The following is a 26,515-nucleotide window of genomic DNA, read 5'->3' on the forward strand; positions in this document are numbered from 1 at the left end:
TTTTTTTTCCCCCCTCATTTTAGTTTGATCTAAATTGAAGATTTTTCAAGAGCTAAAGCTTTAAGTGAATCTCATTTATTTATAGCCCATGGAGCAGGGATACAGAGAGCTCAGAGGGATACAGAGAGCTCCAGGAAAAAGAGAGAAGACGAGCAACTGATCATATTTGACCAGAAGGCTCTCTTTTTAATTTATTTTATTTTATTTTTCTTTTGATTGAGGTGCCAGATTTTTATGGGGGAAAGAGGGACAGACAAACAAAAAACAGAGCACAGGAATGTCTGTGGTATTTGAAATATTTGGAATATTCAGGTCATATAAGATTTAGAGATCCATATTGCACGATGTTGCCATTAAAGTCCTTAAGGTTATAAAAGACTGGATTTCTATCAGTGTGTTGGAAATCAGGTCTATTTGATACTTAGGAGATGCAACAGGATTTCTATCAATTATACATATGAGTACTAAATGGAATGAAGACTTGTTTTGTCCCAGTTTTCACACAGATGGCTATGCTTTAGAATTGTGCATGAGGAAGGAGAAAACATATGTGAAGGTACAGTTCTTTAGATGAAGCTAAGTCATTAGGCAGATCATAAGTCATATTGATATACAGGAATTTATTATGCTGATGAAGGAAAAAGGAGGAAGGCTACTTTAAATGAACAGTTGCTCTTGGCAATCGTTTTATTTAAGCAGCTAGAACCTATGGGAGGATAAATGCTTAGTAAATCACAAGTAGCAAAACTAATCAACACAACTTTATTATAACGAATTATATCCTGCAGACCTGTGAGACCCACATGGATTCTGAATGCAAGAGAACTATGGGAAAATAAATTTCAATTACTCTTTTTATCCTTTGTATTCTTTCCTGAAGTACAGCCCTTAGAATCAGAGCTGGACTCAAAGAGAAAAAAGGAAAGCTCTAGATGAATTGCATGAGGGGCTTATTTGAACATGTACATAATTCAGCTCTAGAAATGTATTGCATTGAGGTCACAAAGGGATTGTTACTGAACATTTCTGTGTATGAAGATGGACAAGAATCCTCCTTAACTGCATCATGGCTCAGCTGTCAGAAGTCCGATGAGCTTACTTCACCTCAAACTTATGTTACTTTTTGTGCAAACCATGATGTTTCCTTTCTGAACTCTCATATCAAATGCTATGGTTGTTTGTTTTTTTTTAAAGCACAAGTCAATATTAATTTAATAATTGTATGAGTTTATTGATATGCAATGACTATCCCAATCTCTTAACAATGCAAAACTTACTCCTTGACTCACATGCTGTAACTGGGTATATAAGTGCACACATTCTCATGCACATGTTTTTAAAAGTCATTCTTACTAATGTCTGAAATAAAATTTTAAAACAACACAAAAAGGAGCAGGTTAGGTATTAATGGTGCAATTTAAACCTATTTGAATTTTCTAATGTCCTTCAATTTTTCATAGCTTTTAAAGGTATGATTTTTTTTTATACATATTTTAATCTTGCTGAATATATCTACATAATAACAATAATAATAAAACTAAATTAAACCTGATTTTTCTTTTTCTTATTTTTTAATCTTTAAAGATATGGTGGGGAATAGTTGTCATTTCTGGCTTTCTTGAAGGTCTAGGACTGTATTATAAGAAACCCATTTTTTTCCTGTCATGTCTTCTTTCATTGTCCCACTTCCTTTATAACTTGGTCTTGCTGGTCTCTTCTTGTCAGATGCCCTACTTATGAAAAACTTCATTCCACTGCATTTTTTCTTTTGTACAGTCAGGCCTCCACCCAGAGGAAGAAGCACTCCATGCCAGCCAGCAGCTGACTTGTGTTCCTATGAACACCCACATATATAATTCTTTATTATGAAAAAAGATCTCACTGTCTCCAGTAAAAGGTTCCTTCTGTACGTACTGAACAAAGCCAGTGGAGTTTTTTGTTCCAAGTAAAGTGTGTTACAGAACTTCTCTGACCCTGTAGAAAATGTTCTTACTCATAAATACTAAGATTTCAATGCACTCATCGAACCAGCAGTTCTTACTCAGAACATACTCTATAAAACTGGGAATAAGCTCTGTCTATTTCTATTGGAACTGTATCTTTCTATATCACATGCAGCATAGATATAGTAGCACATTCTCTGTGGGTGTTCAAGTCTGAATTGGCAGAGAAATTTAGGAGTTCACAGAGAAATGTAACTCTTTAAGTCTCCTTGAAACACCTCCTGAGCGTCTTGCAGGGCTTAGTACTTCTTACACAGAGAAGAATAGGGACACTGCAACTGACCAAAAATATGCTAAAGGAGATGCAGATTTTCTGTAATTGCATTTAGAAGATGTAGCTGGTTTGGTGGAGATGAGCATGGATTAGTGTACTGAGGAAAGGTCTGTTGGAGAAGCAGTATGCTTTGCTAACTGATCTTAAATAAGAAATTACTTTTCTAGTGAGCTGGATTTACTTACTTTTGTTTCTGCTCTCTCCAGACCAGCAGATCTGATTCCCTATGCTATGAGCATAAACATCCCCTATGTTTAAGGAAATGGGAGAACTTGCAGGAAGGAGACCTATCCTATATACTAAGAAACTGGGAAAACAACTGGCCTGCATGACCCCAGCCTAAATTAATCATCAGTTTTCTTAACATTTCTGTCATTTTAGCTTTAAGTGGTTTGGTTTTCTTGTTTATATTACCTCAGCTGCTCTTTATCAGTGCTTTTTTCCCCCCTTAAATCATACACTTAATGTGATATAAATTTTACGTTTATGAATCTATATTCATAGAAGCAGAGAACTGACTGTTGGTGCTGATAAGAATTATGAGAGCTGAGAATGTACTTGAAGGTAACTTAAGGTCTGTGAGTGACTCCAAGCCACGATGCTAGATTGTTTAATATTATTTGATACATTTCTGTTAGAGTGCTTTTCCAATATTTTCTCTTTTCCTTCTAGTTTATCTGAGTAACCAATTGTATGTGGCAGGCATCTGAGGTAGGACAGAGAAACTGGTTGCATCAGTGTGTGCCAGCTAATGAGGAATAACACTTTCCCACAATAGTTCTGTTACAGGGAAAGAAAAAAATAGTTGACATTCCAGTAAAGTGATAAGGAATCAGGCTAACAAGGCTGCTCTTCAATGTTTTTTGCTGTTGCCCTAAATAAATAGCAAGGCTCCTAAGTGTTTGCCATTGTAGTTATTAACCCAAACCCAAGTTTCTGTTTTCCTTACAACTGAACTTAAGGAGACAGAGATGATTTTTTTAAAATACCCTTTAAGATTAGCTCCATGCTTTGTTTCATGGAAATCCTTGTGGGATTATAGCTGGTGTGTTGCTATAGTGCCCTTTCACCTGTTCCAGAAAGTAAGCAGTAAGAAGATGATGCTGGAGAGCATAGCTGTGTCAGCAGATACATCATACAGACTGGCAACATTTCTGAGCAAGTTACACAGTAAGGATTGTTGAACACACATGAGACTTACCGTTCACATTACTAGAGGATTTTCCCCCTTTCATATGTTTTTACATTGAAAAAAATCCAGCATCTGTTTAGTTCAAATAAAATATGAAGCCACATTGCATCATCTAAATGTGGGATTTTAAAAGCAGCACTGTAGACTTTGCAGAATAGTTGCTGAGTCTTGGACTGCCATTTATTCAAAGCATATGTTAGAGTCCTACTGGTCTACTGAACTTCTGTTCATAATAGCATTACTTCAGTAGGCTGGAGGCTTCCTCTAGCTTTCCACAGCATTGTAATGAAGTTTGTAAAAGATGCACTCTTTTCATGCTTAACTGAAGAGTTCTTATAAAAATAATACAAGAAGTAAAAATTAGAATGGGTCAGAAAGTGACTGTAGCTGAAGAAATGATAAAGAAGAATGAGGACATTTGTTTACTGTCACTCCTAGCACTGTCAAACTGACCTGCTCCTTTCTGCTAGAGGTTGGCCCAACCTATCTGGTGTAGAATTTTTCAGTAGCCAGGGAATTTGAACAACTACTTTTCATGAAGCCTCTTACTCTCTATACTACACAAGTGATAAGACTTTTCCTCCAAAACACACTTTACTGGATAATTCAATTATCCATCAGAATGGAACAATAGAACTACACTTGCCAGAATTTGCATCTTGCATAATTATTTCTGCTTTCATTTAAATTAGTTTCTAGTCCTCTGTTTTCTTCTGGCAAGAGACCCAAGTTACCAAAGTAACTGGACACAAGCTTTCATATATCCTTAATTAACAGCTCTTCCTCTTTTTAAATTTTGCTCCCCTTTTTCTCTATCTTCCTCGGGTTTTTTTCTATTTTTGTTTTTAAATACATCTATTGCATCTTTTCAGCATTGGTTTCATCTAGTTTCTTCCTGTCATTTTTTTTTTTCTGTTGACTGGGTTTCTAGTCCTAACGTGTCTTTTGACTACCACAGGAATATTTATCAAAGTGTTACTGTGTGTTTGGGTGACTGACATATTGTACCGTGTCCTTGTGCAATCAGATATAGAGTCTGATCACACCATGGAGTTCGCTCAAGTTCTCCTGTCCTAGACAAATTACATATACCTTCTAACCAATCTGGATAAACAAATACTCGGAGGAGAAGCCAAGATATATTTTTCATAGGATTTATTTTCTTTGACCTTCCAGAACCTCAGGCGATTGGATGTATAACTATTCTCCACTTTACTAAAGACAAATCTCTCTGTTTTCAAATATATATATGTACACACACACTTGCTTATTTATATCTAGCTAAATAAGGTCATAAAAAAAAACCAAAAGATCTAGGATGTTTTAACTATTTCATTGACTTTTCAGATTGTTTTTAAGCTGTTTTTTAAACTTTAAAGGCAACACTGATAGTGAACGGTTCCAAATGGTAAAACAGAAAATCCCCTTCAAATATAACCGGCCTGTAGAGGAGTGGCTGCAGGAAAAAGGTAACAGTCATTAAAACTTTCATTTTAAACCCATTTGATTCTAAACCCGCATTTTTAAAGCCTGCAAATAAATGTTTCTTAAATGATAATCGCCTGCTGCATAAATGACTGTTTTAATTTTCATTATAATTTGTGTCAGCTTCCACCTGCCATATGTTGATAAATCATGCTATAATACATTGCTATTAAAATGCAGTTAAAGGGACAAAATTCTAAGCTTGCTATCATAGTAATGACAAACAAACAAGCAAAAATCAGGATATGTTTTCTAAGCAACATAAAGCGAAGCAGAGTGAAGAACAACAACAACATGTATTATGGCAATTTAACCACTGCATGACTTTCCTGTTTTTATTTGGTTTTTAAACTGCATTTGTACCATTATTATCAAAGTTTTCTTTAAAAAGTTTCAAACCTGCTAGTTAAACCACTTCCTCTAAGTTTCTGTTTTTCCCATGACTCTGATTAGCCACTATGGTTATGTATTTCCTAATTGTATTAAGATTAAACTATTTTAAAAAATGTTGTAAAGAAAACATTTTTTAACATTGTCATTTAAACTACAGTGAGGGAGACGGAGAAAGATGATTGTTCTGTCCTTTTTATGCTATGTCTGGAGTACCCTTTGAACACTCAAATGATACACTTGTCTAAGTTATGAGTCAAATTTTTCCCTAGCTTGATCTCAGGCAGTGCTACTTTACTTTGTGGTTTTGCCTGGCATAATTGGCCTTAACTCAGTAAAAGACTAGTTAGCATGCATAACTCCAGCCTGCTTAAGTGTGATTTCTGCATAAACTCTGTAGCCTATTGAAATGAGGCTTGTGTCAGAAACAGTACTGGCTTTTTCAGCAGGAATTTGGAGGGGGGAAAAAAGATCTTGGATGCAGAGCCCCTTCCAAAGCCTTTTGAAGGCAGCAGAATAACTCTTACTGATTTCAGCAGGATTTGGACTGGGCTTTCAGTAATACAATGGAGCTTAAGTCAGGCAGATCTTCCTCTGTGCTAAATGTGGTATTTATTTACCAGAAGAAAAAAAAAATTAATCATTATTATTAATTCCTTTCCTTGAAGTCCAGAAAAAAAAAAAGCAGAACACAATCTTCTCTTGTTTCCTCATAAGAAAATACTGCTGATAAAGGAGGGTGACCTCTGAACTCGGGTCTTGCATTTTCTGTGTTTAGACTACTGTTATTAACAAATTATCCAAAAAGGGAAAAAGCAATGTTTTGTAGGATTGGAAAAATATAACTTGTGTTGTGTTTCAAACTTCCATTCTCGGCTGAATTAACAAATTGATTTCATCAGTATGAAATAAGCTAAGGTCATGAAGGATGTGGCTAACTGCAGTCAAAATATTTTTATGTGATGAGCCTGTCCTGCAAAGTGCTGTGCACACTCAGTTCCCGTTGACTTTAAGGAGAGCTGACACTGTTGCCCACTTTTCAGGCTACAAGGGCACAATGTTTGTAGCTAAAGCTAAAGTATTGGTGAAAGTAAAACAAAAATGTTTGTCTGCAGAAAACAAATACTTTTTTTATCACCAAGTTTTTCTGCAACAGTTAATTCAGCCAAATTGCAAACAAATTTTAAGATAGGAGTATACAGAAAATGCCTATTGAGTCTCAGTAGGTTGCCATTTTAATTTACGAGATCAAACTAAAATAAATACATAAAGTTTAACACTAAAAAGAGGATAACTTTGGTAAGTTTGAATTGCTAAAGTCCCTTTAACACTTAAGACAACAATTGCCTCAATTTTGTTAAAAGAAGATGCATGTTTAATTCCTTGATGCAGTTCATGTGCTTGAGAAACCCATCTTGATTTTCATTTTTGGTTTTATTTTTGGGTTTTGCTTTTCTTTTATTTTTTGTTTGTTTGTTTGTTTTCCAACAAATCTTTTCTTTTATGTCACTGCTTCTCCAAGTCTGAGCTTCTAAGCATGCCAAGGCACTTTCATTTGTAAGCCATCCTGAAGTTTTGAACTGAAGTCTACCTTTTGTGGATATTGATGCTTTGTTAAAAGACAAGCACGCATGCAGTAGGGTCTAAAAGGGACAGTATCTAGCATTCAGACACTCTCAAAGCATGGGATCTTTTAGCCTAGAAGAGCAGAGCCATGTTTTTACTACAGTGAAGGGAAATTCAGTCTTCATACTTCATGTTAGGAAGTGACATTGTGCAGTGTAACACCTGAGGCAATATAGCTTTGTTCCTTCATTCCAAAGTGGATAGATAGGATGCACACGTTCAGCAGCTTAGCAACCACTCAGGAAAAAGAAAACAAAAAGAAGAAGAAGAAGAATAAGAATTTACACAGCTGATCACCAACACCCTTCTGTCCATCCAACAATTAATGCAACATGGGAACCTTCTGTCCAAAGACTTTGTAAAGGTGATGAGTGAAAGGTAGCTTGCTGTCAAAATAGAACAAGATAAACAGATGCATGAAGGAATAGGTAGATTCATCAGAGACAGTGTATAGAATAATTATTTTGCCCATATAAGTTCTTGGCTTGAGTGTGGTAAGATGAAACACTTTTTGAATGCCATAGATTTGGTCTTCCTTTGGTACTACTGTTATGTTGCTCATAATACTGAAATAGTTCATTCTTGGAAAACAAATATAACACAACATCATTCAGAAGTGGCATCATTACTGGTTTGGGGAGTGTGTTAAATGTTATAAATTGTTTTAAAATACTGTTAAGGTGAACCAATGTCTACAATTGTATGACAGATATGCAAAACACCAAACACTATTAACTTCAGTGGGATTACATATGTGAATAACAAAAGAAATATTATTCCTATGTTGTTCAACTTAAGTAGCTATTAAAACCAGCAGATTTCCTTAGCAGAATGCATGATGTCTGGTAAAGCACAGTTGTTGTCTGGTCTGCAATTGGGTGAGCTAATTAAGACTGATCCTGGAAGGCTTAATTCTTCAGATCTCTCATACTTACGTGTGAAGTCTTGTTGAAATAAGTGATTGTACTTTTGAAGCAAGACCTATTAGTGTGAATTAGGATTTTCAGAATGAGGCCCAAAATCCCTCCTGGTGTTACAGAAAAATTTAACTTCACAAAGTTTTCTTTATGATATTTTTAATTGGTATTCAGTTCTCCAAATTAAGACGTCAATGAGAGAGCAAACAAAGAAACAAGAGCTTAGAATATTTGCAAAGCATCTCAGAAACTTAAAATAAGCTCATCATTTCACTCTGCTATGACACTAAAATAGCAGTAGGAAGAGTTCTTTGTGGAAAAGGACTCTAAATCTGCAACCTAGCAGAATTTACTAGCCTAAGCAGTTCCTCAATATACTTTAGTGACCAAATAAATTTTACTTAGTGGAAGTAAGGGCTTCAGAATCATATCATCAAAAGCATAGTTAGGAGATAGTGGCAGAATTAAGTGTGCATTCTTTCAGCAGTTTTCTCTCATTCCATATGCATTTACCTGTTGTCTTTATTCATGCACATGTGTACCATCATGGAACGAAGTACAAGGAATGACAGACTCCAAGTGATTGTTCTTTTAGCACATGGTTCTAGTACCATTGCTGTCCCCAGCACTAACTATATGGTGCAGTGCATGAATTCTGGACTGGAAGACCACTTAGGAAACAAATAAGACCCCAAAGCACACTATCAGAGTTCCTTTTAAACTCAAGGGGAGTCACCTCCTTGGTGAATAGGTGTGCAGGTGAAGACCTAAAACCAGACACATCATCTTTTTTTCAGCCTTAATATACTAACTCCTCATTCTTAAAAGTAAAACAAGAGATATAGTAGACATGCTATGATCTTAAGTTAGAATAGATGATATCCTAAAGAGACTTCTAATCCTCCAATAAAAGTGTCCATCCTGGATTGGGGGGCTCTGCTAGGTGGAACAGCAAAGATTCTACTTCCTCATCATCACTCACCCATTTTCACCTTTGTAAAGGATGAAAAAAGAGACAGTATTGATTAAAGGGAGAAAAGAATGGAAATGGAAAGCTTTGAATGCTTGGTATCTTCCTTCTGTTATCAGGGATAACATTTCAAGGTTAGTGAAATAACGCCATGTTCTTTATTCATCTCACCTCTACCTTTTGGCACTCTATCATGAGTGAGGTGGGAAGGAAGGAAAAATAGCAATTGAAATGTCTAGGTATGTAGGGACAGGGACAGTATGGAAAGAAATATAGTGCTGGAAGGAGAGAACATGTAAGCAGAAGGGAAAATTATGTAGCAAAGCACTGACAGCATATATATTAAAAAGTCCAAAGCACAGCAGGACAGAGAAGAAAAAGCAAACTCTGAGGACATTGTGTCTGTCTAGAGTTTGGCCTTCTGCAGTGTATAGCACCATTTCCTCTATCTCAGACAGGAGCTGAATATTTTTGACATATATTGTTATTGGATCCTATTTTTCTCGTAGACAACAGGAAAGGTTTTGTTTTTATAAGCTGAGGATGTTTGGCTTCAGTGCATGTTTGTTATGTTTTAATAGACATATGTTGCCTCTGGTAAGTTTAAAACCTCCTCAGATGCAGACTATGGCATCAGATGTTTCAACACTTTCCAGGGGAAGAATACCCTTCAGTTTTTATTTCTCATTTCTTCATCAATGCAGTTACTCCACTGTGATCAAGTCCTAGTGTTTCATTTACAAATCTGTGGGTGTGAAGCACAGGGCATGTGCAGCCCACCTCCACGTGTCCATATGTTACACCTCTCCATACACTTTTGCTTAGTTAGCTAGAGCCCTCTTTGGGGATAGGAACTCCTTTCAGATGCATTTCTTCTCTTGTCCCCATTCTCTTCCCCATGGTCCATCCTGTCACCATAAGATGATGCAACACCGCATCACCACTTGACTTCGAGACCCGCCACGACGACCACCAAAATTGGTGAGCTCCCCCTTGCATTTTGATGTATTCTGATCACTGTCTTTGAAGGAATGAGCAAGTGAGTTATAGGCTGTGCTTTGCTATATGGTGGCATTTTGCACCTCTCATCAGGGCTGACTAGAGAGGGGAAGTGGTGAGTAAGAAATGGGGAGTGGGTTTGGGTCACGTGTTGCAAACTTCACAAAAACGGGAAAACACAGTACATATCTGAATGATGATTGACTTGATGCTGCATTGATACCACTTCTGAGCTCTGTCCAGTCTGGTTGTCTGTTAATTCAGCAGATTCCAGGTGGCATGCCCCTGGTCTTCTGAGGAAGATTGAAATTGTAGGCCCTGCCTCTGCACTTCATGAAACAATTTATTTCTTAGCATAGTCATCCTAGGCTTGGACATAAGCTGTACTAATAGAGTATCCCAGGCTGAATGTGATTTTAAGTGTCCTGCAAAACTAGGCAAATTACCAATTGTTGCTAGATTTATATTTAATAGATATATTTTTCCTTACGCTTTATATTAGAAGACACAAGGTGTGACCTTGAGTAGACCATTTAACCTGCCTACATTTGAATTTCACTGTCTGAAAGAGGGGAGTCAAATGCAAGGCATTATGGGGTTAAACCACCTAAAGCACTATGTTACCCTCTCTATTTCAAAAACTTTGCTCTTTCAGAGACATCACAAGTGTTTGCATTTGGTGTTTCTTGGCTTTAAATTTGTGAGCTTTCACAACACCAAGATTACAGGTGGAAAAACATGACTGATCCCGTCTTAAGACTCCTACACAGTCTTTATCTCACTCTTTATCTTTTTTCTGATGTTTTACTCTCCTTAAAAATCTTTGCACTATTAAAAGTTACTTTTTGAGTTAATTCCATCCTTTGACCAGTCAAAACAAAAGGACTATTTATGGGCTACAGCTTGACAGGTACTGCAGTCTGAATTGATAGTGGAAACAGCCACATATTGAAGCTTTATTTGTAGTTTCAAATGGGTCCAGCTCTGAAAGAGTGGGCTCAGATTTCTGAGTCCAAGTTCCTCCAGAGTTTTGATGCGTGAGCGAATGCCAAAGTATGAGGCTCAGTTTTAGCTGTTCTTCTTTCAGACTAGTCTTCCTTTTTAATAAGTTTTAGGCAGTACATTTCCATACTGTATTTCTAAAGTTACCATAAACACTACCAAGAATGAATCTACTTCTTTGTTGTCTGTCATTTCTGGCCAGGACTCAATGTAAGGTTCAAAGTGGAGAAAATCTCTGGTAATAATGTTATTCACCCCCCCTTCACTAGGACGGCAGTTAACGATCTTCAACACCCAGGCGCAAATAGCCATAGGAGGGAAGGACAGAGGGCGTCTCTTCCAAGGCCAGCTCTCCGGTCTCTATTACAATGGCTTGAAAGTGCTGAACATGGCAGCAGAGAACAACCCCAACATTAAAATCAATGGAAGTGTTCGACTGGTTGGGGAAGTCCCTTCCATCTTGGGAACAACACCCACAACCTCTGTGCCACCGGAAATGTCTACTACAGTCATGGAAACCACAACTACGATGGCCACCACTACAACCCGAAAAAATCGTTCACCGCCCAGCATCCAGGTGAGTCAATTATTCTTCCACATTGCCTTGGGTTCTTAATTAGTCTTTTGGTTTACTAATCACTTGTAAGTTCACAGGAGCCAGGTTCTCTGAGTCTCACTCCATGTAGCTTTTAATTTAGTACTGTTGTGTAGGGTACATCACCACAAAATAGCCTGCCATGTTGGCGAACAAAAAGCTGGATTAGTTATTATGGTACATGTATGTGATAAAGGGGACAGATTTTGCTCCTGTGCTAAGTGCAATCTCGTTTGTGTAAGTAGGATTGCCAAAATATGAACAAGAACATGATTTTAACTATGCTTCCAGAGGTCTATATATAGGAGGAAATGTATTTCTAAGAGAGTTACAAAGCTTAATGGGTGGGTGGGTGTATGGTTATTTATTATTATGACAGTATGTACTGCTGCAACAGTGAAGTTCTCCCTATTATATAGGGAGAAAAGCAACAGAGCATTACTTCCAGGCAGAAACATTTTTTCATTTTCCTCCTATCACCTTCCTGTAGAAATTTTTAAAGGCATGCTATCAAGATCAGTTTCTTGAAAAACTGTAGATCTTCCAAAATAGAGCAGTTCCGACATCTTTGGCAAAAAAACCCCAAACACTGCTACCAAAAACGAAAAAGTATTTCAGATGTTCTGTCTTAATTATGCTTAATGTTGTGGGCTTAGTCCTAAAACTGCAGTGGTTTTTGAACCACTTGTGTGGCAGGCAGTATATGGTACTGATTAGAAATAAACTCCTTAAATTTGCTCTTGTTTCTGTGCTAAGAAAAGAATCATGCAAATGTGACCCATCTTAGCAAAGCATCAGCTTTTGAAAGTTATTTATTTCAATTATGTACTATCATCTTATCAACTAGGACAAAACAGTTGTTTAAAAATCATTATTTACATCAGAGTCTCATCCTATGGAAATCTACATACTTTTGTTGATGCCAGCATATACTGGCTGAGACACTAATGAGTGATTATTGATCAGAGTATGCCTTTATTAAACCTCCTGAGAAAGGTGTGTTGTCATCTAGGTAGAGAAAAAAAAAAATTAAACTATTCCATCTGCCTCCTTAGAGGACAGACATTAATGAAATCAAGGACTTTGAAATCTTTAATCACACAAGTTGCACACTTGTTTTCTGATTGCTAATCAGGTCTAATCAGTAATTGATTGTGTTTGTGTATATATGGTCGTTCTCTTTATTTGTTGTCTAGTCCTGGTCACTTAGGATAAGAAAACACATCTGGAATATTGTGTTCTGAGGTTCTCAGTACAAAAGAGAGATGGAGCTACTGCAAAGAATCCAGCAAAGGGCCTCTGAGATGGTTAAGAAACTACAATATGATTCATATGAGAAAAAGCTGAGAGAGATGGAACCGTTCAGCCTAGAGAAGAAAAGGCTCAGGGGGGATCTTATCAATGTGTACAAATACCTGAACAGAGTGTGTAAAGGTCTCCAGGGAGAACTTATAACTACATTTTAATGTCTAAAGGAGAGCTACAGGAAGGCTGGAAAGGACTGTTAAGAAGGGGTTGTATAAATAGAATGAGGGGTAATGATTTTAAACTGGAGCAGGTTGGATTTAGGTTAGACATAAGAGGGAAATTCTTTATAATTAGTGGTAAAATACTAGAACAGGTTGCCCAGAGGTGTGGTTGAGGCCCCATCCCTAGAGATAATCAAGATTAGACTTGATGTTGCCCTGGGCAGCCTGATCTAGTTAGAGGTGTCCCCACTCACTGCAGGGGAGTTAAATGAGATCACCTTTGAGGGTCCCTTCCAAACCAATGCAAACCGTGAATGTGTGAAACAGTGGTACCCAGTGGCAACAGAGGCAATGGACACAAAGTGAACCATCAGGAAACACTTTTCTACCATGAGGGTGACTGAGCATTGGCACAGATTGCCCAAAGTGGTTGTGGAGTCTCCATGCTTGTAAATATTCAAAAGCTGCCTGGACATAGTCCTATGTAACTGGCTCTGGGTGAACTCTGCTTGTACAGGTGGGTTGGACCAGATGACCTCTAGAGGTCCCTTCCAACCATAACTATGTTGTGATTCTAGCTACAGCAGAATTTACAGCTATTAGAGTAATTAATTCCAAGCCAAGGTTTAACATTTTCCCCTTTGGTACTCTTTAAATCCAGTTGCCATCCGTTCTGGGATTAATTGAGTTATTAGCCTCAAACACCCAACAGGTGATTATTATAAAGTCCCACCTAAATGAGGGCAAATTACCCTGGATTGGGTCAGTTTGTCATAATTTTTGAGAGAATCACAGGTCCTTCTCATCAGTGGCTAGCTCTAATTTTAGAGCAAATCTTTGTATAATTATATCTCTAAAATAATAAGTTCTGTGGTCCCAATCCTGCTCTTGTTTAGTTCATTGGAGGTTTTCTATCATTTCTAAAGGCAACAGAACTGTGTTTATCTATAGGAGTGTAACAGAGAGTAGCACTGGACCTTTGTGGGCTGGATCAAGCCGAATGTGACCTTGGCTTATTTGAAGAGGAACATTTTCAGAAAGCTTCCTGCGTAGCCTGCATGGCAGTTCTCTCAGCCTGTAGAGACCACTGTATGGTGAGAGAGCATCAGGGAGATTTAATAAAGTGTCAAAGTGCTTCTAAAAACATGGTTAGAGCAGTGATTTCCTGGATACACATACACCACAACAAATGGCCTCATCTCAGCTGATATTAAAGCAATAACTCTGACACTTCATGCTACCCACTGAAAGAAAGATAAAGGTCAATACGTACCTCCATTACAACTTTCTGCATTTAAATATCAGGCCATTTTATTGCTGTTGCAGCACAGATGGCTTGCCTTTCTTCATTACTCTTGGTAGAATTTGATTTTGTCAGCTTAAGTTGCATTACTTGTGCTGTGAAAGTGAGAATAAATTGTCTTTTTCTGGTTTGGCTGTATCTCCAGCTGGGGTTTTCAGATGCCTAATGGTTATTTTATCTCGGTTGTGTTCAACATCACCATTGTCAAGCCTGCTTAAAATTTGAGATCTAAGTGGTGGAAAAATCTAATAGAATGAGTTTGTTCTTTGGAGAACATAAAATATAGCTACCTAAGGCGATGAGAGGTACAGATACAGTTAGTTATTACCTTGTTCTAGCTGTTTTGCTTCTTTTCTACTCAGAAATAAACAATTTTTCTCCACTTTCAAGGCCATTCACAGTTTAGCCTCTTTTCTTCCCATTCTGCTAAGTATCATTCAAGATTCTTTTTTTTTTCTTAGTTTCTAGATCTGATCATAAGAATCTTTTTGTTTCCTAGTACCATCCACAAGGCAACACCAGGTTATTTTTCAAGTCCCAATGAAACCTTCCTTTCATCATGATGAATGCCAAAAACTTGCCAGAACTGAGGCTGATGATGGTCTAAGGTAGCTTTTTACCAAGCTGATCAGTGTCACATTTCTGTATCCACATGTGACATCTTGTTTTATCCTTCCTTAGATTGCAGACCTCTTGGGTTGAAAATATACTTTTTATTCTGCACCTGTGGGCTGCTTAGAACAGCAGGGTCTGTTATAGAAATACTAAGCATGATATAAGTTAAAGTAAAGCATCTAATGCAAAATAGAAAGAATTGGGGTAAAGAATTAATATTCTTTACTATATTAGAAGTATCTGGGCTACTTCTATTACTCATTGTCATATGTAAGTAACTGAAACTCTTTTTTTTTTCAGTTGTATATAAAGCTTGTGCAGAATGTCAGGTCTGTAACCCCAAAATGATACAAAATCCAGAGCATTTAGATTTACTTTTCACTTGTTAATGAAGTACAAATGAGCCTGATAGCTGCAAAGATTTTTGCTGCTTGTAGTGTATACCAAGATACCTCCTGCAGCTAGGTAGACTGAGTACTGCCAGAACTATTTTAGAGCACAGTTAGACTAAATCAGCTGAGCAAATGAAGTGGTTTAATATACACAGCATACGTACAGACCAATGGCTGGCTTTTCAGTTTGTGAAGATTTCAAACATGAGATACAGTCTTGAACAATGAACCAAGACAAAGGGCACTAAGAGAAAAATATTACTAGAAATATCCCATTGCAATATTAGCATTTAAAATGCCTGTAACTTCATTTTGGTTTAAAATGTATAACATTCCTGAAAGGCAGTGGAAGTCAGATCAGTGGAGAACAGGCAGGGTTTGAGTGAGAAACAGTTGAGATGTATGACTACATGCAACACTTGTAGGAACATCACTGTGATTCAAATGTCTTTCAGGGAAACCTTGAAGGAAGACAACACGAGTTGATCTTTTTCTGTTAACTGAAAATAAGGGAGAAAAAGGATTTTTAACTTGCATTTGTTTCAGTGAGCTGCAAACAGTGCTTGTGCTCTTTTGCCTCTCAAAAGAAATGCTGATTTGACTTTTTCACATGTGATTTTGTTCTGCATTTAAGCATGGTTTGTTCAGAAGTAACGTGTTGTACTAAATTCCTGTTGACTGTCTCAGAGGCTTAACACACCAGACTTTCCTGTGACAATAATATCCTCTCTGGGACTTCTTCTGAGACTTAAGTAGGCCTCAAAGATAAGCTGTTAGTTTTTGCGTGTGGTACAGTGTCATGCTGTGCAGGCTCTGATTAGATGGGAGTCACTGTACTGTGCTGAGAAGTATTCTTGCAAAGCTGCTATGTTTCTCACAGAGTTACTTCATTAATAATTGTTAAAGGTCCTTAAATCCCATGCACCCCTATTTACTGATTTAAAACTCTTCAGTTATTAGTGAAGTATTTCAGGGATTTCTGGGTTTGGGAGACTTCTGTGGAAACAAGTTAAAGGGATATTCATCCTCATGGCTTCTGCTTCCACATCAGCTGCTTGCATGCTCAGAAATTATTTAGTAAGTCATTCCAGAACTATTCAGAAGACTCTCCATATGATCTCATGTGGTGGATTCTGTCCAGTTCACAGCTGTCCAGTTTTCCTAGTTGGTGCATGGGTACTTCAGAAGAACTAGTCCAGATAAGCTTCTGGAGGCTATGGGGCCTAGGGCAGGCCCCTAATATGTCTGTCCTATGACATGAATAGGTAAAGTCCCAAGATCAAAATCACAGATGGGTTTCTGTGAAAATGATCAGAACACTTCTAGGAGAACAGATGGATTTCTGATTATGCTCTCCATGAGAAACCAGAAACTCTGTGCTCTGCTACAGATTCAGTGTCCAGTGCATGCCTCAGTTCCTTGAAATGAGGATCATAACACTTGCCAAACAGTTTGAACTGTGTCTTGGAGGTGATGACAATAAATCACTTGCGGATATTTTAAGCTATGATCTTAGAGCCAGAGAATGACAGTGATGACATATAATATGCAGTGTTCTCTCTAAAAAATGGAAGAGGGGATCTGCCCAGTATCCATATGGAGAGTCTGGTCCATTGGCATGGCAGAATAAGGTTCCCAACCTTTTATTTTAACCATTAGGCTTTCCAGCCTTTAACTGTGTTTTCTATTGAGGGTCCAATAATCTTGATTAATGTCTTTCCATAACATGCAGCTCCAGGCTAAATCCTCTCTTACAGTGTATATCACAAAGGAAAATAGCACAGAGGATTTGTCAGTCTAATTAGACTTTCACTGTCAGCTAGGACAAATAAAATTATTTCACCCCTGGTCTTGCCTAGGTACTTTCTTTTACACTCATAGATAATAATTTGGTGGGGGAAGAAATTGGCCTTTAATTTAGTTTTTGCTTCTTATAAGTCACTGGTGACATTTTCATCCCAAGACTGCAAAACTCTAATGAAAAAAGAGCTTTTGATGAGTCTCTGCTTTAAAGATTGACTTCATTGGCTCATTGGTACTGCTGAGAATTATGTGGTCTGCCTCTCATCCCTCCTTTTTTACTTTCTCCTATTATTTCTTAAAGAGACCAAAGCCCCAACCTGTACAGCCTTTCAGAGTGGTTGCATTGCTGCAGTGAAATTCACAAAATGGCATTTATTTATTCACGGTCACACCTCTTCTGCTAACATGTTTGGGCAGAAAAAGAAAGCAGCATTTGTATCTAGAATCCAAATGGATAGAAAATTTTCATGCAAACTACTGCTGATGTGAGTTACACTATGATTAGTTCAATAGCACCAAATAACCTTTAAATATTTCACAAGTGTGTAGAATATGAAATAGCTTCACTGATCACTGAAATACAGAACCTTTGGTGTGTAATGTAGTAGCTACCTAGCCAGAAACATGTATATGATATTATAATGTATGAGAAAGGGCTAAAAAAATATTCTCCAAGTTTTGACTGAGTATTAGGTGGGGAAGTGGTGTGTTGAAATTGTATTTATTGATGTAGTGTTCAGGATAATCAAATTACCTATAAAGCTCATATAATCTAAAATATAATCCTATATTTTCATTATTTCATTCACTTACTGCAAAAAGCAGGCATGCTGCATTTCTCTAAGTGCCTTAGTGAGCCAGCAGTTCAGTACCCATCCAAAACAAGAACGTAGTTTTACTGCAATATTATTTTTCCAAGTAATGATTATGGAAATAAGCTCAGCCTTGTATTTCTGATAAACACAATTACAGTATTACAGAACATTGTATTTGTAAAACAGCTCATGCGTGTGCTGGTGTATGTTGTTATTTGTTGACAGAACCACCAGTGGTATTTGAACAACTTGCTAACCATTGTCAGCATGGAGACTACTCTTTCATGACTCCAGGGGAGGGATTTTGTTGAATGTGTGTGGCAAACTTGAGTGCCACAAGTTGATGAAATGAAGCTGGAGGTGGGGAGATTCAGGCTAGATGTGAGGAGGAGGTTCTTCACCATGAGAGTGGTGAAACCCTGGAATGGGTTGTCCAGGGAGGTGGTCGAGGCCCCATCCCTGGAGGTGTTTAAGAGCAGGCTGGATGAGGCTCTGGCCAGGCTGATCTAGTGTGAGGTGTCCCTGCCCATGGCAGGGGGGTTGGAACTAGATGATCCTTGTGGTCCCTTCCAACCCTGAATGATACTATGATACTATGATAATCTGGTTTTGTATAGTAGCAGTGTCAAGCAGTCACTTCAGCCACTTTTCACAGTGTTCTGCTGGGACACACATTGCCTTTTATTTCTTCACTGTAATAATTTTCAGAAGGTCAGAGTTAGGAGATTCATTTCTACACGAGCTGAGTTTACATTGCCTTTAATCTGAAGATCTGATCATTTGGGAATTGCAGCAAAATCTTTGCTGGTGTTTTTCACATAGGCAACCAGTTCTGTTCCACTGTGAATGTTGGAATTTAGTATTTGGCCCAACATATGAAGAAAGGGGTGGTCAGTTGCAGGTTTTTAGAATTTCAGCACTGTTTTAGCTTTTTCTTGGATTCATTTATCTTGCCCAAACCTACTGAAATATTTCTTTGATTTTAGGTGACCAAAAAGCACACCCATTTCTGTAATAACACAGTAAGAAATTGTAATAACAACTGTGTTAAACTTATACCTATTTTGTTAGGGCAGGCAAGCATGCATATATTTCTCAGAAGGTACCCTCAATAACATCAGTATGTTTGGGTTTTTTCAGGACATAGTATCCCTTTGTATATTTAGATGAGTCATTTGCCTTGCCAGAAATGTTTCTTGAAACTCACGTGGAAGATTCTTTTCAAAATCTGATTACTACAGTGCTCAGGAACTAAAGCTACTGTAGTTGACCATACATTTGATCACAAGCCAAATGAAAGAATAGGATGATTGTGTTGTTCTGGTATGGTTGTGCAGTGACAATATATGATGAAGAGATCCAATATTGCAAAAGCAACTGCTTAGAAATAAATGGAATGGATATAGCTCAAATATAGTTGGCTCCTGTTTCATTACTGTGTATCTGCTCTGCTTGCTATTTATATACTTCAGGGAAATACTTAGAAGCTGCAGACATTGCTAAAATACTTCCAGAGCATATAGTTCCATTGTATTTGTTTGGGGTGTTTATTTAATAAGACTGGCTAGAGGTGGGGATGTAGCTCTTACCTTTCCTGGCTCATATTAGAATTAATGTGCAGCAATTAGAAACACATCCATGCTGTTGTGACAGGCCCACTTCCTGAAACCATCTAATTAATGCCTTGGGTTTTCTGTAGGATAATGGTGGTGTTAAGTAGTAGAAACAGAATGAGTTCTCCTAGTTGCTTTTACATCTGTGGGATGAGTTTTCACTGATTTGCAAGATATGTCTGTCACAGTACAGCTCTTAAAAGTAGCGATTAGCAAGACAGGCTATACGATCATCAATCCTCTCTCCTCCCTTAGGTGGCATAGAAGTAAGTAGGTGGGATGTTGTTCATTTTGACTGCAAAATTGCTTCTATTATATTCTTAAGATTTTTTTTTCCCCGCAAAATTTCAATGTAAAAATAAAGTCAGAGGGGTAAGGAATTGGATTTCAGTTCTCTTATTATTTTATGGGTTGCAAGTACCCCCCTTCTTGTTTCTACTAGTGTATTTTGCAGGAAATTTGGTCTGCTGGCTTTTCACCCTTATAATGACTCATGAAGGGACTGTCTTCTCTAATAAGTGTCTTGAATGCTTTTCCATTGATGGAAAAATTGACCATTTTGCTGTGCAGATCAAGTGTGCTAAGGGAATTGATTGGTGGATAAGGACACTTCCAGGGAATACCAGTAGTTTATTAGTTGGTGTGAACCAGAGAGTAAGAAACATCAGGAAGAGCCTGGTGGCTAAATGTAGAAAAAATCAGTAGAGAAAGGATGTCAACTGAGGTGCAGTTAAGGAGCTAAGCTCCAGAAGATGAAATTCATCTATCTTATAGAGATATGGGAAGGAAACAGCAACATTTAAAGATGGAGACTAATATTGCTAGAGTTGATAGGCTGGTGTTTCTAGCGTATCTAGTTTGGATAAACAAAAGTTTGGAGAAGAAAGAAATTTGTACCACATGGATGGGTAGCCACTCTTCTACTTTTTAATCTCTGCTTGGTTCCACACTCAATCTTCCCCAGTGATAAAGAGAAGCTTTTGGATTTCTTTTTTTTTTTTTCCCTAAACTGACAAGGATTCAGTTCAGTAGAACTGCTGGCAGTGAGATCTGAGGACCCATGTCTTCTTCTACAGCAGTTCAAAGTCAGGCAAAGCAGGAATCTCACACACTTGTACTAGAAACATCTTTAAAAGCACCTCTTCCTTTCACTTGCCTCAGCTCTTTTCCACTAACTGCTTTGGAGCAGGAAAATTCATTTATAGCATAAAAAGAGTCAGGTAAGGAGAAAAACAACTACTATATGTTTTGTTTGGATGCTTTTCTAACATCCACTGAGATGCTTGGGCATCTCAGTGCCCAAGCCATACAAAGAGATTGGCACAGATAGCTTCAATTTAACTTGGTCATAATGTCCTTTTTTTTTATTTCTTCTTCCTTTTTTCTTTCTTTTTTTTTTTTTTTTTCCTGAAGGATGACCTCCAATGAAAGTATAAGGACATGAATGATTTTAATCTGTGGTAACAATAGAGAACCTGTCCTGACTGATTCCAGCAGCATAAATATATAAAGTGACAGATTATCCCGCTGCCTCCCTCCCTGCTGCCTGAGCACACACATAGACACTCACTAGCACACAGTAAAATTCAAATTGGTCTTTATCTTTCATCTGTTGCCCCAGTGATTAATGCTGCTCTTGCTGGGAGACTAATCGAACAAGGGGAAATATGGAGAAAGAAATATGTGTTTCTTAGACTATCGTTATCAGTGTTATTATTATTCCTTTAATATATTTTCCTCCAGTTAGAGGAACTTAATGTACTGACACAGCAGGAAGCTAGAGGTGAGAGCAGATTTGATGGCAAGAAGATGAATGGGGCAGGTCACAGCAAATGGAACACAGACGTTTTGTGAAAGGAGGTGTGCTGTCGAGTTGCTTTGGGGTTGCAGCCTGTAAGAGGCTGTTACAGGCTGAATACAGGTCCTGAACCATGACCTACTGTTTTCTAAGCCCTACTCAATTCACTTAGCAGCTGTCAACAAATCTTTTCTCTAACCAGTTCTCTCCCTTTATAGTACAATCAGGATACAGCAGACCTTAGTACGTCTCACAGCAAAGATTCCAGGCACTGTTTTTCAGCATGTACTTAGGTATTTACTATGCAAATTTCCTCAGGCATTCTATTCCCTTTCAACTCCTACTTGGCCCTTGACCTAGGTCTTTCATAGTAGTGCTATGACCTTGTAGTTCCAGTTTGACCCTACAGGATTGGTATTGCCTGGACTCTCTGTTTTATTACTCATTGCCTTGGGCATATTGGCCTAATGTCCTCTTCCTTCTCAGAGTAGGCTCAAGAGCTGCAAACGTATTTTGGGTTCAAATCTTAAACATAATTATTTTAGCCCCCAGTTGATTGCATTTAGACAGCAGTTAATCCTGTTGCTCTCTGCTAGAGCAGTGCTGTATCTTTGTATTAATATGGACTTTAGCATGTGGATCTCTAGTGCCCATGTTTTGTTTCATTGTTATAGACATAAACTCATTAGAAATATTCATTAAAAAGCAAACTAAAACTGAAGTCATTACACCTGAGATGCATACAGCTTCTCCGCTCACATTAGTCTCACATTGCCTTGCAGTTTACATATACTAAAGTTGTCCTCTCACTGCCTACTGCAATGCTGTTTGTTCTGTCACACTTCAGACTTACAGTATGTAAGTGTGTCAGGGTAGAAAGGATAGATGGGAGGAAGAAGGAGTGTGTTGCATATATGCCTCAGAAAGCACTACCGCAATGCGAGCGTCTCCTGTAGAGGACTTCTTCCACCCCCATATCTGACTAATGGTGAAGTATTGTTGCTTGCCTGAAGATGAATAATTCTTTGATGCTCAGATGGCTGATTACATGTTGTCCTTCTGTTTGTGGACTCAAACACAGGAGAGAAATTTCTGCTTGCTTGCCTGTAGCATTTGTTGCCCTGGCAAGAAGCCAGAACCACTTACAATCTGCTGTGAAAAGGCTTGGTGTCTCTCTGGCTGCCTCTCAGCTAATGTCTGATGTTTGCAAGTTGTTTGTTTTGTCCTTTCTTAAGTGAAGCCATGGGAATGCTGTTGGCTTCTGCTCCACATGATTTCTAGAGGGAAGGGAGGAGTTTGGCAAGAATTGGAAAGGAGGGTGAGAGCTGGCTGTGGATTGCTGACGACCAGGGTCTGCAATGTTCATTTTGGTCTTAGGAAATATTGTAGCAACTAGAGTTGCAGCCTTGCAGTCTGCACCTTGCTCTTTTTATGATTGTTTTTTTTTCTGTACAATTCCATCTAGGTCTGTGGATCGGATTCTGGGTCTGAATTGCCCTCTCAGTTCCACAAAGCCAGATTTTCTTCAGTGGGGTTTGGGAAGCTCTTTGCTGCAAGTCTTGGCAGGGGTTTATGCTTTCCTTTTTACTATTTTTTGTGACACTATTTTTACTATTATTGTGCTGGTGGACACAAGGTATCAAAGGTAGAGAATTAGAATGCCTTCAGGGCTTCTTCTGGAAGGGGAGAAATGGGGTGAAAGGAGGACAGTGTCCTCACTTTCCTTGAGAGAGCTACAAATAGAAGCAACCAGAGACTGTAACAGTTTACACCAAGGATTGTTCTAGGGGCAGAGAGAGGTAATGGCAGGGGCTGGCTGTCCCTCTGCTTCTGTCACATTTGGTAATTTTTGCATTTACTGACTGGTTTCCTTCAAATCTGATTTAATGGCAGCAGTATGTATGAAAGTTAGGAAGATCTGGGGATTTTATTTTCTTTCATTTGGGGTTTTTATTTTCTTTTAACTTTCTTCCCATGCTCTTTTGTCCTTCTAAAGCTGAGAGGCAACTTCTGTGGTGGCAATGAAAGGTGACAGTGGTTAGGCGGTGTCATACCCTATTTTTTCCAATAGGACTTTACAGAGAAGACAAGGGGAGTGATTACTATTATCCATGGGTACAGCTAAGCTCCATCTGGCAAGTTGAATTTGCAGTATCTGCCATGTGTATTGCCTTGGCATCTGAGAATTTTCAGCTCAAGGCATCCGTCCACCTGCAGAGGTCCGTGAATTCAGGCTGAGGACACGGGGAAAAATAGTGAATTATCTCAAGACATCTCTGTACTTCACCTAGGAATATGAAATTCACTTATTAATTACATCACTCTGAGGCAGAAATCCTCCCTTCCTATCACCGTGTTTTATTTATATGACTGATCCTTTCTACTCTAGAATTATATGGAGGTTTTGAACAGAACTGAATCATAATTTTCATCATGTGGCAAGTCAGGGCATTAGTTAGAAGCCTTGTGCAAATCCATCTGTAGAAGGCAAAGATGTTCTAAAAATTAAAACTAAAATAAAAATCAGTCATTTCTCTTCCCCTGTGCTGTCTGGGAAGATCTTTTAAAGTCATTCTTTAGAAAGAGTACTTTCTGAAGAAGAGACAGGCTAGTTGGCATTCTGCAAAATTGAAACAGAATTAGTAACTTAGTTTACTCAAATATTTTGTTATTTTTTTAATTCATGCACATAAGTGTGAAGTTTGGAAAACAACACTTCTGACTTATTTGAGATGTACAGGTAAAAATGATAGTAAAAACCTGAATATGAATTTTTGGTTCAAAATTGTCAAAGGTATCAGTGACCATGAATGGTCACACTAAGTGTTCCTTCAAGCAAAATGTCTTCATTGCAAACCCCCATCTAAGAAAAACAGGTGTCCAGTTCTAAAAACAATAGAATAACAAAAGGGAGGCTGTGTCTGTAAAATTGGCTGTTCCTTCTGAAAACACTAAGCAATGCTGTGACAGTACATTTACATCACTGAAGAAGAGCATGCTCATAACCACTTGTTACTGGAAGCTATGTATGTATGCTGGAAGAGATATGCAGAAAAACATGGACTGTCCTGTAACTCTGCTATGGTGTCTGTAGTGGGACCGTGTCTTTTCTGATCACATTTGTAGTGATTGTTCATTTAATAAGATGCCTTATCTGTTCTATTTGAATGCACCTGACATGAATTTCATTTGCACAGAGCAGTGAAATTGGGGCTTTGACTGACATGGCAGCATCAGTAAGCCAATCTTCAGACCTTCTTCAGCATAAGACAGTAGGTGGGAGTTCAGACATTCCTGGTCATAGACCCAGAATTTGCTTTCCTGCTTATGTGTACTTTGGGGAAACTCATAATTCAATTGGTGTCTTTGACATAGTGCCAGGTAGAGGGAGTTGTCTAAAGCAATTCCTTCAGCCAAATCTCTCTGTGTAGAGATTTCTTGATCCGTAGCAAGGTAAATGGGTGGATTTCAGGTCTCCTCAAGTGAAGGCTTTCAGCCTCTGGGATAGACCATGTGGCACCTGATGGAGCACTCTGTATGCACACTAACAGTAATGAAAATACTCTTTCTGAAGCATATTACAAATCACAAATACACACAGCCAGCAGTATGTGAGAATCCAATTATTGTTTAATGCATAGCTAAACCAGCAGTAGTTTGGGATGGTAGGTTGGACTAGATGACTTCCAGAGGGCCCTTCCAGCCAGTGCATTCTGATTCACAGTATCACAGTATCACAGTATCACTTAGGTTGGAAAGGACCTCGAGGATCATCGAGTCCAACCTATCAACACAGACCCCATGACTAGAGCATGGCACCAAGTGCCACGTCCAATCTCCCCTTCAACGCCTCCAGGGTCGATGACTCAACCACCTCCCTGGGCAACCCATTCCAATGACGAATGACTCGCTTGGTGAAGAACTTCCTCCTCACCTCGAGTCTAAACCTCCCCTGGTGCAGCTTGAGACTGTGTCCTCTTGTTCTGGTGCTGGTTGCCTGGGAGAAGAGGCCAACCCCTTCCTGGCTACAACCACCCTTCAGGTAGTTGTAGAGGGCAATGAGGTCACCCCTGAGCCTCCTCTTCTCCAGGCTAAACAATCCCAGCTCCCTCAGCCTCTCCTCATAGGGCTTGTGTTCAAGGCCTCATTCTATGTCCATGAAGCAAGAAGAAAAACATAGAAAAACAGGGTATAATCAACCAAGTGGTTATTGCATCAGGACCCCTCTAAATCAGATATTTTATAAAAGGTTTCTGAAGTCAAATGATCTAAGTAAGACCACAGCCCCTTCTGACATGTAGAATGATGTTCACTCATTAAAGAATCCTCTTCATCTGCATTTCATAGCTGTATTTGGTGTATCTTGTTAACGTGTGCAAGCTGTATTCATCCACAGAGACAGGAGGCTTTTTACTTTCTGCTTTTTTTTTTTTTTTGCCTTTTTTTTTGTCTATCAAGGAAACAGGTACATCTGAACACCAGTCCAAACTAGGGGCAGTAACCTCTGCCTGGTGGGTGAGGAGGGCAGCTGGGAATCCTAACATCTTCAGCCACTGCCACAAGAGTGAAAAATAATGTCATTCAAAGCTTTTAGTTAAATGAATCTATTTCTTAATATGACAAAGCTTTTAAATGTCCTTGCCATGCTTTATTGAAGTTCAAGTGCATGGCATGTTCTGTAGTGCCAAATGGGGACATGTATCCAGAGTTTTCAATGGGATACAGTACTTGCTTCAAAAGAATATCCTTTTCCCTAGGTATATTCACCTAATAATTTATTTTTGGGGCTGCTATTCCTTCTGTGACTCTTCTGTCACTTTGAAGTCCTTCTTAAACCAGTGAGAGGTTTTCATTAGTTATCTTTGGCTTTGACCTCTTACACTGAGACCTCGCACCCTACGCTGGCATCCCATGAGAATGCTTAATTCATGGCTGCTTCTGTATCAGGCTGAAATCTTAAGACTTCTGAGGAATTTCTTTTCAAAAAGAAAAGTCAAGTAAGCCTAATTATTTCCCTCCCCAGGAGTGCAATGTTTCTTGTTAAAATACACCTTGAGTGTCATACCTGCACGGTCCTCTCACTAAGGCTGAGATGCTTGCTGTGCTTCTGTAAAAAAAGATGATCCCCCATGCGCTTTCCAGGCTTTCCTATGTCATCTTAATCTGCAGGCTCTGAAAAGATATCAAATATAAACCATTCATGTCAAATGCTAATCTTTTTTTCTTAAAAATAAGACAAAAAAAAACTTTTTTG

The 26,515-nt window shown here is 38.4% G+C and overlaps 1 protein-coding gene across 41 annotated transcripts in view; it reads left to right on the plus strand.

Moving 5' to 3' along the window:
- NRXN3 (neurexin 3) overlaps positions 1 to 26,515 on the plus strand; it is a 1,031,515-nt gene that overhangs the window by 908,196 nt on the left and 96,804 nt on the right. For 16 of the 41 annotated variants that reach the window (XR_010988607.1, XR_010988608.1, XM_068148688.1 and 13 more), the window contains 3 exons: positions 4,849 to 4,938; positions 9,779 to 9,838; positions 11,128 to 11,435. Coding sequence is in view for 38 of the 41 variants with exons in the window: in XM_068148688.1 (XP_068004789.1) it covers positions 4,849 to 4,938; positions 9,779 to 9,838; positions 11,128 to 11,435 (458 nt within the window). In the remaining 3 variants the exon portion in view is untranslated. The remainder of the gene's footprint in view (positions 1 to 4,848; positions 4,939 to 9,778; positions 9,839 to 11,127; positions 11,436 to 26,515) is intronic. The other 25 variants (XM_068148702.1, XM_068148701.1, XM_068148700.1 and 22 more) reach the window with 3 other exon arrangements.

The sequence above is a fragment of the Melanerpes formicivorus genome, unplaced genomic scaffold (genome assembly GCF_026170545.1).
Source record: "Melanerpes formicivorus ecotype bairdi unplaced genomic scaffold, bMelFor1.0.p_v2 SCAF_17, whole genome shotgun sequence".
Lineage (NCBI taxonomy): Eukaryota > Metazoa > Chordata > Aves > Piciformes > Picidae > Melanerpes > Melanerpes formicivorus.